The following is a 17819-nucleotide window of genomic DNA, read 5'->3' as shown; positions in this document are numbered from 1 at the left end:
TGTAAACGTTTCTCAACTCTAGAGGCGAGAGCTGGAGATTTCCGTCGCGTACTAAGGAAATTGTCACCAGTCCTTCGACGATGGCTGACCGTGCGAAAAACAAACACGCCGGAAGTTTTCCCGGCGCACGAAAGAAAATGCAATCAGCAAAACGGCAGATAGTGGCGTGATCGGTGTGGCGCCGTGCCGTCACTTCCGGCGCGGACGATAGGCTGACGCATAATTTCCGGTCCGAGGCTCGAGGATCCATCGATCAAACACTTTGGAACTCGAAGAAGCTACAAAGTTCCTGCAGAGATATCCGAACGTTCTCTGTGTCCTGCTTGTTCTCGTTAACACGATCGATCCGTATAGCGGTGTTTTACGAAAAACGACCCCTTAGAGTCGAGACGGGGGGAAAGAGAAGGAAAGCAAGACGCGTACATCGAAATGTATATCGGATACTTTTTCTTCTTTTTTTCTTTCTAAACGTTCGTTTATCTTGTTTACCATTTTCCAAAAGCATTACCGATCGTGAGGTTAATAAAACCGATCGTTTCGGTTTCCCTTTTACAAACGAGTATTTTATTGGTCGATGTTATTGACTTAGGATCTGATATATAGCCGCGTCAAGAAAGGAGGCTTTTTTTCAGTGACGAAGAAAAAAATATACGTTCCCCTGACTTATCACCGTCTCGTGGAGATGTTGCGCTCCTTTCGGCGACTCGTAGGCCGCTTTTCGGAGCTGCGCGACCCGGAGGCGGTAATTATTTGGAACCCTTTGATGGACGTCCTCTCGGACTACGTTCGTCTCTGCAGTCTCAGGTTGCTCCATAAAGAACTCGGAAATTCACTGGCCCGCCGAGCTACTGTGTCACCGAAGAGTCGAGCACCACGACCTCTCAAATTCGAAGCTTCATTTCACGCCTGCCTGCCGCACAACTGCGCGGCCAGCATCACCAGGAGTCCTGCGAGTCCTTCGCATAAATCATCGAGCGATACTACGACCATGAACGTGACTCAATCACCAGACAGTTGCGTTCGCCACGATACTTGGCGTTTGCCCCAAAATATTTTCCACTGCATCGTCGGTGGCGACGACTAAATTTTCCTATCTCCGCGAAGGCGGAAGTCTGTCTATCTGAGAACGACGAGATTTTTTATCTTACGATTACACATTAATTCTGCTATAATCGTTTAAAATGTAAACCGCTTCCATCGAATTGATCACGTTGGCGACGTGCGGTTACCGGCCAGAAAAGGAAACCATTCGAATGAAACGGAGTTGGAGAAAGAAGAGAACTCGACGAAATTGCACTCGACGAGTAACAGGAAGCCACACGATATCTCCAGACAATGCGCGTCATCGGGGGAGTAATCAGGAAACCGGACCGATGTCCACCAAGATCCCGGATGTCATCGACTGTGGCCTCTTCAATTTTATCTGGCACAGTGCATACAAGGGCTACGAGTATCTCCGAAGGCTTCTCAGAGTACAAGCCGGTGCTTCTTTATCTCGTTGAGTTGTTTAGGCTGCTGGAGCCCTCGTGACACATTCAAGAACATCATACGAGGAATCCGACTATCCCACGCTGCACAGGTGGTCCAAGGATTAGAGGTTCTCTTTGAAGCGATTCATTTAACTACGAACCGGCCTGGATTATCATTCAACCGTGTTTGCTTTAACCTTTTCAAAATATGAACACTTCCTGTGACTATACTGTACTTTAATACAAGACACGATTACATTGTTACGATTGCTTTACTTTAGCGGCAGGTGACATTCAATCGTTGGACCTTGATCAACAAACTCTCTCGATATGGTCTGTCTTCGAGGCTTGTAACTTTGAGTTTTGTGTATCGATACAACTTCGTATGAAAAGTATCGGTTAACTGCGCATCAACAAACGATATCTCCGATTGTGATTCAGAGATTAAGCGTCGATAATTTTTCGATCATGCATCAAGCTACATTGTACACAAGTCTAATTGCACTGCGAGCTACTGACACATTCGTCTCGCTATCGTATCTCGCTCATTAGTTGCCATTACCATACGTTCTCGGTGTCATAGCAACTTGCGGTTACGACCACGTCACCGCGATACGATTTATCTTCCGGGTCCAGATTCTTCTCCGGTAAACTTTATCGCAACCGTCGCAACTAGTTAAACATCTCTCGGACGACCATGCCGCTTCGAATAAATTTTATTTCGAATTTCTTCTTTCCTATAGACGATAGAATTCTTTATGAACGATAGAAAAATGCTATAACACCGGTAAATCAGTCGTTACACAAGAATTCTTTTTTCGGCTAATCTATGACACACGCGTGAGTGACGTAACGCCGTACAACGGGTGTTATCGATCATCCAGGTAAGCGTCATTCGATGAATTTTCGAGTGAACAGCGGATGGAGTACTTATGTCAATTTCGTCGTGTGTTGTTCCGACATGATAATGACAAAGGGTGGCCGAACAGATAGAATCAGATAACGCGAACGTGTCGTCACCTCCATTCGATTTCCAGCGAAAACATTTTCGGCTGATTCCTCAGTAAATACTTGGGCGCTATGCATGTCGTTGCTGTATCTTTTCTACCGGACACACCTGATTCTAAGTGTGCCTCTAACAAAGTGTCCAAACTTCAAGTACGAACCTTTCAACTTTTACTTGGCCGATGATCATTGTCTTTCAACATGATATTCGAGGGTATTCGTAAGTAGCGATCTATCGATAAATGTCTTCCGATTTCAAATATATTTATCGTTGTAAGATACTCGAACAAGATATTCCTATAATTTCATTGCCACGGAAAAGAAGTGTCAAGAAGATATTTCGAGAATGATTTTAGTACGATTTTCGAGCTTAATCGCGACCGCTATTCCGCGTTTGAAAACGTGATTTCCGCCGTTAGAGTGTAGAAGAAAGAAAAAAGAGAAGAGAAAAAGAGAGTTACGGTTAGGATTACGAAAGAAGGGGAAGAGAAGAAGAAGAAAACCGAGCAGTGGAGAGATGCAGAGAGTGGAAGAGATAGAAAGAAGCAGAGCTGTAATTTGTGTCGTTTCTTGTTCGGCGAACTTTACCAAGTGGCCATTTGCCTTATCGACTCTCACCCTCTATCGTTCCTCCTTCTCGCCTTGCTCGCTTTTTTTTTTTCACTCTCTGCCTTCTAGTTGGCTCGAGTCGTCCTTGCCAGGAAGAGAACAGGCCGCGGCACGCAATCTGTGAAAGCTACTCGCATGCTTTCACTGCGTTTCGACGTGGAAAGAAAAAAAAAGTCCTCCATGGGCATCTTGATAATAGGAGGAAGAATTATGCCGATAATCGCCACACTAGATGATCGCCGATTAGGTCTCAGCACGATGCCCTACATTCTTTTCAGCCGTCTATTCGACGGTCTGCTTTCCACTTAATTCGTCGCGTCGCATTCCACAAGCCCTTTCAACACGATTGAAACTTTTATTCCAGTAGGTATGTCTGTTTCGACTCGTGTTCGCGTAGTAAAAACGCCGCAGAAAAGTAAAGCCATGGAAAGTAATTAATTTTCTGAAGGGATAACGAACGTTTTCCTGTTCCATGTAGTAACTCGTTTGTTAGTCGCATGAGTTATCGAACGACGCTCCGATTGGTGAAAATTTTCAAATCCAGCGGTAATCTATATAAGTATAGATTTTCGCGCAGTCAACGTCGTTGAAATAAATCCCAATAGATCGTTCCATTGATACGGAATCGGGGATATGGAAAATCAGGTGTCTTTCGATTTTATATATATATGTACTAATCTTCGACTGTCTGCGTTATCCGTCGCATCAAACGTTTATTTTGGGTTTGTTAAGACATATCCCGATCGCGCAGATAGAACCACCCGTCTATCGGATACGATAAGATTAGCCAACTCGTGATCGATTTAGAAACTAACGAACCGAGTTTGCTAATTGCGAGGATGCTCGGTTTTGGAGAATTATCAAACAGTATTTCACAAACCGGCGATTGTATTTTTACTATAACCGCGATCCAAGCGAATAAAAATGATCAAACATCGAATTTCCGTGTCACGCGAAGATTTGCATTTTCATTTTTATCGTTACGGTTGCTCGTTATCGCGGATAATCGCGCAAGAAGACAATTGTAGACGAATTGTACGATCGTTCGTAATCGTTTCCTTTATGTTATCCGAGAACCGTAAAATTTAGTAACTGATTAAAAATAACAGTTTGATAAATATATCGCACGATATAGGAAACGTGAAATGTCCGAACGACGCGGTTACGACCATCGCCATCTTCGGCTCGAGACGAACGAATGAATAAAACCTTAAAGGCGTTCGAGATGTCGTAGGGGTTGATGTCGGTCGCGGGGCTGTCGGGGGAGAAAAATGAGTGAAATCCATTAGAGGGGAGATTCCATAGCTGTGACCTGTGTCGATCGACGCTCGCAGCCGTGGCGGTGTGCGCGACTGCGACATCGTCCCGTGTCTGCACACGCATACGTATGAATTGTAAGTCGATGGGAACTCGTATGTACGGTTGACGCATGGGAGTTTGTCACCGCGGCGTAGTTTCGTGTCCCAACTGCAGCGTCACGTGCATCGCTAATGCGTTTTTCGACTTCTACCCATCGAGAGAAACGAACGACTCCGGTTACGTGAATCGAAAACGGAACGACTCGTATTTGCCGAGGAAGAAACGAGAGCACGATGGGTGGGCGATGTTTTGTATAGGCTCGCGCACAGCTTTATCTATGTTTGTTTAAGGAGAAAGAAGCTCGTAAAGAGTTGGAGTTTGCGCGCGCGCCAGCGAGCTCTAGCCCAGGGGCCATCCGTAGAAAGAACTTTGATGGAAATGATCGTAAAAATAATTGCTTCTCAATTGTCCGATAATACGTACGAGTGGATGATTTACTCTAAAAGTCTCGAGTATACAAACGTACGTAATAAAGTTTGAAACGTGACAGATTTGAACGGTGTCGTTCGATACTCTGTTTATCGTAAAAGTCGTCTCGGGGAAAATTAGTGGCCTTCGATGAGTGAGAACTGATAATCGTTAATTATTTATCCAAAAGAGGACTTTCTTCGACGAATTTCCCGTGAAATTTACAAACGTGGCTTTTCTCTGGTCGATAATATAGACACTTGGCCGCGTAGTAGATGCGTATCGCTGTCCTTGAGAATCTCAGGCACGAAACGAAATCGTAAACGGAGCATATGCGTCCATTGGTGACAGAACAATCGGCAACGATTACACCCGTCGTAAAGACAATCGATCGCCGTGGTCCAGTCGGCTCGTTGCACTTGCAACAGGCATCGTGTACAAGTACACTCGGAGCGGTACGAATATTATTATTCGTGGCCGCGTGTTCGACCAATCGAATCATTGTCTCTGGCCTGGCTACGTAATAATTCCGTTCCTCCTTCTCTCTGTCTCTCTGTTTGGACATGTGGTGCCTGTTTCTAACGAGATGATATGGTCGATCAGGACTTCCTGAACCACCATGATCCCTTTCCTCCCCCAACAGCGCTACTCGAGCCTCTCGCAGCTTTTCTTTTTTTCAAAGGGCCGATCGTCGAGTCGTTTTGTTCCGGTAATGCGACGATTGTTGGCGCGAGCCTTGAAACAAAAACGCGGCCGAGCCATCTGTCGAGCTCGACGAATGCGTGTGCGTGAGTGAGAGGCAGGGAGGGAGGTAGTTGGATAGGGCGAACGAGAGAAAGAGACAAAATGAGCGAAAAACACCGACGAGAGGAAAGAGAATGGAAGAAAAGAGCATCCGCAAATGCGACCGAGGGATTGTTTTCTAGTGGCTCGTCGTTTAACCCCTCCAATCTTCTCCTCGCGACGAGAGCTGCCCCCGTCTCGACAGGGTTGTCGATATAATATTCTTTAACTCTGTCGATCCTTATTCCGTGTCTCTTGGAATATGCGTCGCTGCATTTTTTATCCAATTTTTCTAGATACGTTGAAACATATCGTTTTAAAGTCTATCGATTGCGTACATCGATTTCGTTGAATTTCAACGACATTGTTTTACCAGAAAATCTAGAGATTCTTTAACAGAAGTTACAATCTAAATTTTTGTAATCTAAATCGTGCAAGTCGGCGCGGGCCGAAATTTACGAGACACCCAGTAGGTGGTCGATCCGTAGCCAACACGCACCCCGCATAACGCGTAAATGCGGCGTGGTAGCAGGGCCGTGGATTCTAGCAATTACACACCCTCAAGTGCCCTTAGAGACGGGTCCCCATTAGGATGAGAGCCGAGGGATGTTTTAACGCGGCGTGGCTCGATTTTCGAAATCGCGAGTAGTACCGATCGCCGCCGCTGCGCCATTACTCTCCTCCTCCTCGAAATTTCACGTCGGTTTTTTACGATTCTCGTCTAAACGCGTTCTAGATTGCAATTAACATTTAGTAGAGCAAACGAATTAATACGACGATAAAGACTGTAAATAACCGCTCGCCAACATCTCTTCATATTCACGAGATACGAAGTTCGTTAAAACTCTGTAATGCGGTATACCAAGCAATAGGGTAACGTCGAAAATGTAGCAAAAACCAGACATCTGTTTATATCGTGTTGTCCTAGCCTAGTGCCGAACAAAAACGAGAAACCCTCTCTGAGTGCTTCGCTATGTAAGCCATTTCGCTGAGCAGTGGGTATCGGACATTGGCATCGTTATATCCAGGTACACGTTCGCGATATTCCATCTCTCTCTCTATATATATATATATATATCTATCTATGTGTGTGTATATATATATATGATATATATATATATATACATATACAGATATTACACGGGCACAGGCAAGGTTGGAAACGATTAATCGTCCACGTCGAGACGTCATTGCCATCTTTGGTCGCTTAATCGGAAGTCTCCTTGAGTCTCGGGGGAGTACGTGGCGTCGACGTAATCGAACTTCGGTATCGCCGCTCTCTGACCAACAGTCAAAACTTTGGCCGCTGAAAAGAAAGTTGCGAGGGAGCGGAGGAAAGTCCGATGAAACTCCGAGACCACCGTCGACTTCGTTGCTCGCCGCTTCAATTTCTGAGAGAGCTCTGTGGCTTCGTCCACGTTCCCGAACGATGAATGTTAATGATCGCGGGACATTCGGAGGAGTAGAAGGGATTGAAAGTTACCTACCCCCCTATGGGAGATCTCGAGTTCTCCTGTCAAAGACATTCCGAGGAACCGTATCGGGATTTCGCGTGCAATTCGACCGTTGGCTATATCGAACGAATCCATCGCCGGTTGTCGTGGCTTCGATGAAAAAATGATCCGTGTCAATCGACGCTACCGTGCATGCGCGAAAAGCGTCAATAGGTATTCGCGCGGTGCCCATGACACAATAATCAATTTTTTAACGCCTGTGCCACTATGCTGATCGGCCATGGTCGACAAGAGTCATCTGAATGACAGAGCTTGATCAAAGGGCCAAGCCAGGCGTTTGATGTCTGACGCACGCAGTACCATTTCAAACCGTCCACCACTGACTGAATTCAAATTCACGATCGAAGTTGAATTTCCATAGGACAGCGTCTGGCTGCCGGATAAGCTTTAACAAATATTTTCTACCGGCTTGTTACGGATACTGTTTTTCGATGCACAACGTCAGCATCGCATATTATTCAACGGTTATTCGTTTGGTCGAAAACTAGTCATAGGCTTTCTATGTACAACAGCACCAGGGGTTAGATTTCCAGGAGTACGCGAGGAATATTTTTAATAAAAGTTATCGCGGCTTGGAGACGTTCTTGGTATCCAGGGACTCGCAACCCCTAGACTGGCAACGCCTTGGAATTCGTATTTGATGAGCGTTCGTTTCGAATCGGCGACGAAATTGAATCTCCTCGCGCTTCCGGCACGTGGGTGGCGAATTTTTTATTCGCGCCAGTTCGATTCGCATCAGTTATTTATCGACTCGGTTGTTCTTCCTTCGGTGGAGCATCGAGTGTCGACGCGATCAAAATCGAATTAGAAGGATGGAAGGAAGAGCTCGTTTCTTCCCCGGTGAACAATTACGGATGAGTTATAGATTCCCCGTTATTGGCTACGAATCATCGAACGAGAAGACGATTTCTCACGCCTCGAACCAAATTGCTCGCGATTGTGCCGCAACTTTTATAATCGAAATTTTTCGGGGAAGTCGGCGACGGGTTAACCGCAGACAATACTTGACGAGTAGCTGTTACGAGAAGCACGAATCTTGAGAATGAAAAAAAGAACAGAGAGGAGCCCCCTCGTTGATTTTTTGCCTTTTCCACTTTTTGTGCTTGACAAAAATCTGAAAAGGGTGACTTGACTTTTCGACCCTGTTGTCGAGTACCCTATACCGTTTTCGCAAGAGTTATAGTTCGTAGGTACGTAAAGTCTACGTAACAGTAGAGCGTAAAGGTTCCTTGTACTAGCACTGCTCTAAAAAGAGAACGGTTTATATCCAAAAGTTCGCTCGAATCTGATTAGAAGATATATGTTGTTTAAAATCTGCAAGTTTTCAAATAGTCAAACTTTTGAATGCCAACGTGTCTTTATAAAAGTTCAATTACATTTCGATGCGTGTCACCGCGGCGCTTGCTTCACCCTCGGTCGTCAAACTTCACGGTTCTCACCATCCCCTCGCGTGGTTCGACTCTATAAACAATTTTCATAGGACAAAACGAGTGCACCGGAGGCGCGATCTCGCAAGGCAGGAAAATGTCTTAGTCGTTCCGCGCCCTTTCACCGGTGCCCCCTCGGATGGTACCAAAGGGTGCGTCACGACGAGTTCCCCGAGAAACTCACGTATCCGACTGTCCATCGATTACTCTTCCACAATTGCGGATATTTCGATGGAAAGATGCCTTTAGATCGAAGATATTCGATTCCCAGATGGCTGAATGCCCCTCTTTTAGATTCCCTTACCCCCGTTTTATTTCTCTTGTACCGATACCGTAGAGCTCTCCGCGCGTTTCGTCGTCTCTCTCTATCCGTCTCTCTCGCTCGCTCCTTTTTCTCTTTTCTCTGAATAGAATCACGGGGCTATTCTTCCAGGCACCGTGAATAGAGCCAGAGGTAGTCTATTCGCACGTGATGGAACGACGACTGCCAAGAGATATCTGAGCTCTTATCTGCTAGATTGCGAATGCGACTGTCGGATATTGCCGATCGGCCGGATAAAGAAATTATCGATCGGCCTCGAACGCGTCTTCATATTCCCGTAGAAAATAATAGACGGACCGAAAATCCTCCGTCGGAGACAATTTACGATTACGATTGCTTTGTTTTTCTGTCGCGTTATCACCGAAATACAGGAAAAAGGTAATCGCCTTAACGCTTCCATGGATTATAAACTCGTTCGTTATCGTTGTCGCTTGATGCGACGCGAACCAAATTCTTCGTAAATTGCGGCAGATCCCAGATACATTTGTTTTCGGTTAACGATTCAATGACAATGACGCCCGATAAATAATGGTAGTCATGGTAAACACCGATAAAAATCAAACGAAAGTCGTGATTGCGAGGATCACGTATTTACGATTGTCATCTCTCTCTCTATCTATCTTTCTCTCTCGAAAATAGAGGGGAAGACGATCCGCGTGTTCGTCATGCGGTGTGTGGGCCACGCTTGGCTCTCTCGTATTTCCATTCGGCAGCACGGTTTCTGTAAACGAGGGTGTAAACAGTTAGATTGTATCTATCTGGAGGAGAGTGGCCACCCTCCGTAAGTCGTGCCATTTTTCTCTTTCCGTCCGTGGAAAAGGCAAGCTACTGGGTCGCTGGTGACCGAGGATTTAAACTTTTAAATCCACTTTATCTGGTACGGTACGATTCTACGGCTGGAAACGGCCCAACGTAAGAGATACGTGAATGCGGCAACGATCACGAAAGGGACGGTCAGTTGGCATTGTTGGCTTTGTTTACGAGCCAGGCGTGAGATTCGAGCACGAAGATTCGATTCTTTCAACGATTTATCGCCATCGAAGAGCTCTCGCGGATAGCCATGCGAAAATTGAATCGAGCTGTAATCTATTCGGCTTCGAAATAGAACGGCCGTGTCATGATAAGTTTTTAAGCTTCGTTACCTTCCACGGCTTATCATATCGGCGTAACGATCGCGATCGAAGTAACCGATGATTTTATTCGGGCAACTTGTCAACCGTTAATCGCTACATCGCGTATCTTACTTCAAAAGAATGCTAGGTCTCACATTATCTTTAACATTTATACTCGAACGTGAAAGGTACTAATGCTTAAGATATCGAAATTGATGCACGAAGATTAGAAGAAGAAGTGGAGAGGAGGAACATCTATTTTTCCTTAATTACGATGTTGCGAAACATAGATTATGATGTTGGCTCGCGCTCAAAAACATCTGTTCCCCTTCCTTCGGACGAGTTTTACCCTTGCGCAGCTTGCTCCCGCTAAGGGCTGATATCCGTAGGGGTTTTGCCCTTCGATCTTCTCCTCTCTAAGCGAGAAGAGCTCGTCGAGAATTCGTTGAGGACGTGTGCCTCGTTTAAACAGCCCGGAGCTCGAACCATGCGAATCTAATTAGAATCTAATCGTCCCGATTACCATTCCGCTCGCCTCGAGCCGCAATCGGCTGTGCTTTTGTATTTGACAAACCGGTCGTTATTTTAACGTCGCAAGGATAATACTAGACATATTGTGTAGTACTTTCTTTAAAAAGGGCAAGAAGTTGCAAACGGTTTTGCTGACTTTTCTACGAGAAACTCGAGTTGTACGATCAGGAAAACGGGGGACGCAGTAAAATCAAAGGGTAGCGAGTCAAGAGGTAGACTGATCGTGGTAACCGTGTATACAAAATTAATATCGGACACGAGATAAAATTAATTTAACGGCGGGTTGCGCCTGTGAACCGCCCGGAGGCTGTATACTGAAGTCCGGATCACAATGGCGAAACGGTCGGGTTGGTGGGCACTGCAAACTTCAGCTACCACCACCGTCCTCCGCTATCGTCGTCGCCACACCATCGTCGACGGGAAAGCCATGCTCGTACCAAAACATAATTAGCCTGCATTGTTAATGCATCAATATTTGCACACTGTCCTACCTTCCCGTCCCTGTACGCGCTACGCGTTTTCCAATAAGCTTGCACTTTGTTGCGTTGATATTACGCGAATATCGCTGTTGATTCCCGCTATTGCTTTCTCTCCTGTCTCTTTCTCCCTGTTTCCCACCGCCTGTCGATTGTACGGAATATACTGTGTCCACCCCTCTCCGCGTTGCGCGGTTCACGCTTTACGACGTACCTACCCGTTCGACTCCGGCTCGTTGTTCGACCTCATGATGTAAACTTGATGCACAAACCTTCCTAAATTAATCGCAGTTCATCGACGAATTGTGCACGCCCAACGTTTAATTCGCCACTGAATTTTGACCAGGCCGGAACGTTATTTGTCGATAACAATCGCGCGCCTGTAGCGATAATTTTGTTACTTTTGCGCGAGATTATATTAGTACAATGCACTCGCCCATAGGATCGTTGCCTTTATAAAATTGTAAATACGTAATAGTCGTCGAACGCATGACGGGAAACTACGATCCGGTTCAGACATTGCGATCGTTCTTTCGCTAGTTGCGTTAAAAAGGCAGGCATAGTTCCGTTTAAGGAGATGGCTAAAAAGGAACCGTGGCCGTACAGAGGCGAAGAAACGAGGGTGTTGCACGCGCACGAGAAGGCCCCAACGTATACCGGATTTTCCCTACTTCAGCTTGTTCCGGTCGCTCGCGTGCCACAATTCTATCGTCCACATCTGGATCTTCTGCTACGTTTCGTCGATCTTGACCCCGTAACCCGGATCTCTATTAGGAGAATCGTACCGCGTTAGCGTATGCTTACGTACAACGCGTTTTTAACGGGTACCGAATTAAAGGTTCGACGAACTAGTTAAGTATCGTAGCTTCTTACGTCTTGCTGTACCAAGCAAAAATATAAATCACATTCAAAATGAGAAATTTCGTGAATCGAGTCATCGAACCGTACGAAGTCGTTGGGTATCCTTAACACGACGACGCACGCGATGAAAAATCGTTAAGTCGTAATAAACGGAACGTCTCCGCGGGGGGAGAGCAAAGACAAGCTGCAAAGTCTGTCGAAAAGAAGGGCGTCGGCAGGAGGAGTTGGAAGGTAGAGGGTCTTCCGTCAGTTGATCGTCTTCCGGTGACTTCCGGTGGCCTCTAACGAGGGACAATGCTTCTGGTACACGGTGTGCACGCGGCGCACAACAATCGCGTCTCAAGTTCCTCGAGGCAGGAGGGCGGTGCTCCTGAGCTTCATAGAGAGTTCGTTCTCTCCTTTCCTCTCCTCTCTCGTTTCTTTCTTCTGCTCGACTACTTATGCCACATAACGTGGCTCTCAATGGCACATTAGAGGGCAGCGCGTTCGAAAGGCAGTCAAGGCGTGTGCGTACACAACGCGGAGAACCAACTCGACTCGAACACAAATTATAGACTCTCGGCACGACCGTTGAAGCGACTCCAGCCGACGTAGATTCACCAATCGCTATTTCGGGTACTCACGGACATACGTGCTCCGTTGCTAAGGGTACGCAACAAGCCATTCACGGACACGCACGTCTCTCGATCCTTTTCGATCCTTTTCGATCCTTTTCACCTTAGCGCTCGCGTATCCCGCTCGAATTATTTCATTCTGTCCCCGTCCTCGTCTCTGCCTCTGCCTCCTCGCGCTTTCTTTCGCTCTCTCGCGTCTTTGTCGAGAGACGCGCGAATCGCTTTGGGGTAGATCAAGAAGTCGACTACGCGGGCTCTTGGAAGGCCACTCGAGCAGTAGCCGATTGTTTGATCTCATCCAGCGCTGACTTCTTTCTTATTTCGTCCTCGATGAAAATTGCTCTCTCTCTCTCCCTCTCTTTTTTTCTCTGCATTAGTTGCTTCTCTTTCTTCGTCGACCGTTAACGGTCGACGAATTCGGCTGACAAGAAGTGTTCGTCCTTTCTCGATTCAAACACACCACGATCCGATCTCGAGAGTCTCCTCGTCGTGCCACTCGAACTTCGTCTATCTGATTTATATCGGCATAATAAGCCTTGTCGAGACGCGTAACGATGTACTCGCGCTGGCTGCTTTACGTTTTTTTTTCCGTCGAATCCACGTCGAATCGAACGCGTCTCGTAACTTTGTAAAATAATAATATTCTCTTGGAGAATCGGTAATTAAACTCGGAAAGGAATTTCGTAGTTTGTCGATAATCACGAACGATCACGGGCAACAATAACGGGGTCGAGACTTGCCGTGTATCTTGTCGTAGTCGTTTTGACAGCGACAGGCGGTGACACGCCTGTAAAATTGCTTCTCCGATACAGCGAAAGTTGTCGGTTCGCCGGGCACACAGGAGACAATTTTTGGGGGTGTGAAAAATATTAATAACTCCGGTGTTGCAGTAAGGGACGAAGGGCTTCCGAGTAAGGGATGGCATAGAGTCGGAGGTTGAGGGGGTGGCTGGGTCAGAGGAGGGGGTGGCAAGTGTTTCTGTCAGTTTAATAGCTTCGCGCGCCTCCCCCTCCCCCCTTCCGCCTTTTGCCCTACGGACTCACCCCACATGCGCACACTTTGCCACCGACATTACGGCATCGTCACTCTACGTGTCAGAAGTTGCGCTAGACCTAGAAGCTCTGCTTAGATCTGATAACCCTTTGATACTCCCGTTATTTATTACCCCTTCGCCGTCGCCATCATCGACAAAGACGACGTCCCGCGTCCAACGTCTTTGAATCGATCACCCTTTTCTCCCTCGGTGCGCGCACAAGTAGAGAATAAATCTAGTGCATGGATCCTGGACAAATTACGTTGGTTACTATCGATCGAACTAATTACTCGATTTCACGAATAAAAATATGAAACGGAATGAAATTTTATAGACGTACAGCAAATTACACGTTCGATTCGCTTTTGCGTTCGTGGTCGCGTTTATCACGGACCAGTATATGTAAAGGGCGTGAAAATTCACGAACAAGGCTCGAAGGTAGGCGAAGAAGGTGATATCCATGTCGTAGGATAGCGGGAGGGGGGAGCAGGACATTTTTATGCCGGTGTAAATCAAGGCTCCCGGCCAAATATTGCGCGAACGACGTTCGCGTTGAATGAGCGAAGGGTTCCGGCATAGCCAGCCATAAAGAATGATATAACTGCACGCGACACATGTCTTCCTGCCTGTGGAACGCACTCATATCGCCTCCACGACTTTCCTTCTCCGCCAATTTTCGCGGGAAATGAAGATTTGTTTCGACATCTTTTTGCACCGCCATTCGTTCTTGCAACCGTTTCCCTGGCGCTCGGCGAATTTAAATCGTTGCAATTTGAACGCCGCTCGCTGATGGAACGACACGAAAGAATAACTGACATCGGACTTTTTACACAGCCGAAACGTCGGACGACGTGAAACGGAGTAACGGAATTTCCTTTCACGAGCTTCGCTTCTAGACGTCTATAACGAAGGTGCAACGGCCTTCAAGTAGATTCAGTTACACGTTTCCGTTAAGCAGAAAAGTTATTCAAAGGCTACGAACGAAAGAGTGAGGAAAAAAACGGAGGTGACGTTTTTCGAAATTCTACTACTTCGATTGATTTCAAAGTCAATCTGTCCGAGGTATAGACCGCAAACGTATTGTGAACGGTGGCTGTAAAAAAATTTAGACAACCCCGTGACAGCTACTTTCCGAAGAAAAAGGTGACCGAGCCTGTCCAATAAAGACTTCGATAGGTGTTCCACTGACCCTGACTCTGCGTGAGGTCCTCTCCAACTTGCACGCGTTTCGATAGAGGGGTTCGCGCGATGGAAAAAATTTCTTCGCACGCTGACATCTGACCCTTGGTCGCCGGCGAATCGAAGACTCAACTTTATTTCATATACCCTACATCGTATCGAAAGTCGTTGAATGAAATTTGAAGAGAAAAACGACCAAACATCATCTTCTTGAACGTTGTAAAGTACGTTCTACGATGCTTCGTCTTGGTCAAATTATTATTATTAAAAAGTTGTACAATTCCATTTGATTTAAATAAGATGGTCGAAAGGAAAGGAAAGATATGGTTACCGTACGTCGAATAGATCGATCGATAGAAATCGTATCCTGTAAGAAACTATGAATCGTGCGAAGAAAAGCCAGTCGGTGTTTAATGTTCGGGGCAGCAACGTGTCTCTTTCGTTATCAGAGTCACGTTTTCTGATTCTTCCCCACCCCCTTCCAAAGGCGGCGGTCTTTCGGACTCAGTCAGGCAGCCGCAGCTTGTTCCTCTACCAGCGTATACGTTAGCTTCGTCTCTCGTTCTCGCTCTCCTGCTCGCTCTCTCGAGGGATGCTGTGGTGAACTGGTGGGGATCTGAATGCGATAGGGGTTGCTCCGCCCGTGGGCCAACCAGAGGTCTCGATGGAAGCAGGTATGCCACACCCCGTGGATCGTCCCTGGCTTCCCTTTGGAACCCTCGTTGTGCCATCCTCTTCTGAACAGATTTCGAATCCTCTAGTCTGCCAAGAGCCAGCTGACGCGGAGCAGCGCTCTTCTCGTCATCCGTTTCTTATTTCGATCGTGTTTTCTCCGGGCAGCGCACGCCTTCCGATATCGTACATCTTCCAAGTCGAGCTACCCCCTGCGAGCACCTCAGCCCCACGCCGCTCAAGCCAAGCGTCTACATTCACTCTGCCTTTTATCGCACCATGATCATGCCTATCGATCGATCGATCATGAACGCTACTACTGGCCAAGAAATTCGTCTGATTCTTTTGCTATTTGGATTGTGTTAATAATCATGTGTCATCGTGAGACTTTCTGGTGATAGCATGTGTGACAGACAGTGATTTTACGTTGTACGACTGACCGGGATCGGGCTGTTCGATCGGCACTTATGAACGGTCTCGATTTGTCTCGACCCACGGTCGACTCCAAGATGAACGGTAAGTTTTATATACAATTGTTGTAAAGCAGTTGATAAGAGAATCGGAGTAACGATGAATCGTACACTCGTCGTAGGTGTGTCGAGTAATTTAAAAGCCTGCAATAGAAACGAGCAAAGGTGAAGTGTGCCGATAAAACGAGACTATTTATTCAATGTACACGGCAAACTTTTAAATACCGTCAAATTTATATTCAGCGTGCGCTATTTTTATCGTGTATTCGGACGATTAGATAGATTTAATCTAACGATCGTTGATTTGCCTCTTCCAATCACAGTCGATGATATCGCGAATCTGCAAAATATTATTCGCCGGTCCTTTTTCAGTTTCTGTCGGTTATGTATTCAGTTTTTTGAATTCATGGTATTCAAACTACCGAGCAAACACGTTATATTTGTGAGTATCGACACGAGGAAATTCAACCGCAGCCCGTCCGGAAGCTGGTCTGCAGAGATTCGTTCTTGTATCTAATTTGGTTTACATCAACTGGTAATCCGTGACGAGTTTGATACTCCTATCACCAAAATATTCTTCACATAGGATTCAGATATACGTTGTTCTAACCATTCTTGTCATATTGTATTAACCTTGATCGCATGTTCAACGCAAACGGAGCTGTGATTAGATGATGGTCGCGGAAATTCTTTTCTTTCTCGTTTACGATATACGCTAATAGGTACGCGTCCGTTTTCCATCAGGATCTTCGTATCGCCAGGACATCCTGTGTGGTCAGGGCAATGTGGTTTACGCGCGTGTGAATATAGTCTACGATGCAATCGCTCTTCCGACACCCCGTTGTTTGCCTGCCAATTTGCTTAATTATCTTTTCCGGGATTCGTCGACGAATATCTCCGGCCGTCTACTGGTTTCTTATTTTTCAGCGCACAACATGTTCGCACCCAAGTCTAGTTGGCCCAATAAATCGTTTCACGTTCCGTTTGTCCTTTGTACGTGTAACGCAATATTTGACGATGATTTAAACGCATCATTCGTCGATTACGATAATTCGTCAAACTTGTTTCTTTTTCTATCGGTATAGCGTGCATAATTCGAATATGTGCACGGAAATAACTTTAAATTACTTATTGAACCTTTCGTTTAAAATTAATGCTATAAAATGTAGCGTGTATGCGATGAGTACACAAATTTTCTCAAGCATAAGTACCTTAATAACACTTTAATTGGGTTAACTACTAAAAAAAAAAAAGAAAAAAAGAAAAAGAGGAGGAGAAAAAAGCTGGAGTCACGTCGATCTTCCCACGAACAATTTTCGATTCTCTAAGTCGCGGCAAAGCGGCACTTTACTCTAATCGAGTTTGAAGCCTCTCGAGTCGCTATCATCGTGGATAACATCGCGTTTGGTTTAAGTACTCGTGGTTCTGTCAAGGGAGAAAGTGCTCGAGCACTCGTGTCCCGTAGGAGTCAAAGACCCCTGTGACGTCGAGAGTTTTCCAAATATTGTTGTTGTATCGTATCGACTAGTCGCACGAGAGGTCTTCGAGCTCCCTGCGCGTCTCTCTTAAGTCGCGCACAGAGTTCTTCTTTACGATCTTCCGCGGAAGCCAAGCTAAAATCCACGCAATCATGTTTGTTTCATCGATCAGGCCGGATTTCGGTTTATCGACTTTGTAGCGTCACCGCGCGATCATCCCTCCCTGCTTCCAAAGACGTATCTTTACGATTATTTCACCTCGATCCGGGAGCAAGCACGATCGAGAAAGATGTTACGGTTCTCCTCGATGGTCGTTCGAATCGAGACACACGGTTCTTAGGAACAACGCGTGCGCGTCTCGATATCTCCGTATTAACGTTCGACTGCGAGTTTCGTGTCGATCGACCCACCACGCGGGATCACCGTTTTCTTTTACGACTGGCTCGCTCGCGTTAACGTGACTCGCGGGATCCTTAATCCGATGTTGACTTTCTCGA

General features: G+C 46.2%; 1 protein-coding gene and 1 long non-coding RNA gene across 5 annotated transcripts in view; one reads left to right on the top strand and one right to left on the bottom strand.

The window, feature by feature from the left end:
* LOC132904956 (uncharacterized) overlaps positions 1-17819 on the bottom strand; it is a 181158-nt gene that overhangs the window by 57190 nt on the left and 106149 nt on the right. The window lies entirely within an intron of this gene.
* Positions 1-17819, top strand: part of LOC132904946 (histone-lysine N-methyltransferase MECOM-like) — a 56455-nt gene that overhangs the window by 13116 nt on the left and 25520 nt on the right. For 2 of the 4 annotated variants that reach the window (XM_060955803.1, XM_060955802.1), the window contains exon 1: positions 15364-15890. The exons of 1 other annotated variant lie outside the window; for it this stretch is intronic. In XM_060955803.1, coding sequence (XP_060811786.1) covers positions 15842-15890 — 49 coding nt within the window. In that variant the 5' untranslated portion in view covers positions 15364-15841. Of the gene's footprint in view, positions 1-15362; positions 15891-17819 lie in introns of those variants that run through there. One more of the 4 variants, XM_060955799.1, reaches the window with a different exon arrangement.

This window comes from Bombus pascuorum, chromosome 3 (genome assembly GCF_905332965.1).
Source record: "Bombus pascuorum chromosome 3, iyBomPasc1.1, whole genome shotgun sequence".
NCBI classification, from domain to species: domain Eukaryota; kingdom Metazoa; phylum Arthropoda; class Insecta; order Hymenoptera; family Apidae; genus Bombus; species Bombus pascuorum.
The sequence above is the reverse complement of the archived record's forward strand: the minus strand, read 5'-3'. Positions and strand labels throughout refer to the sequence as shown.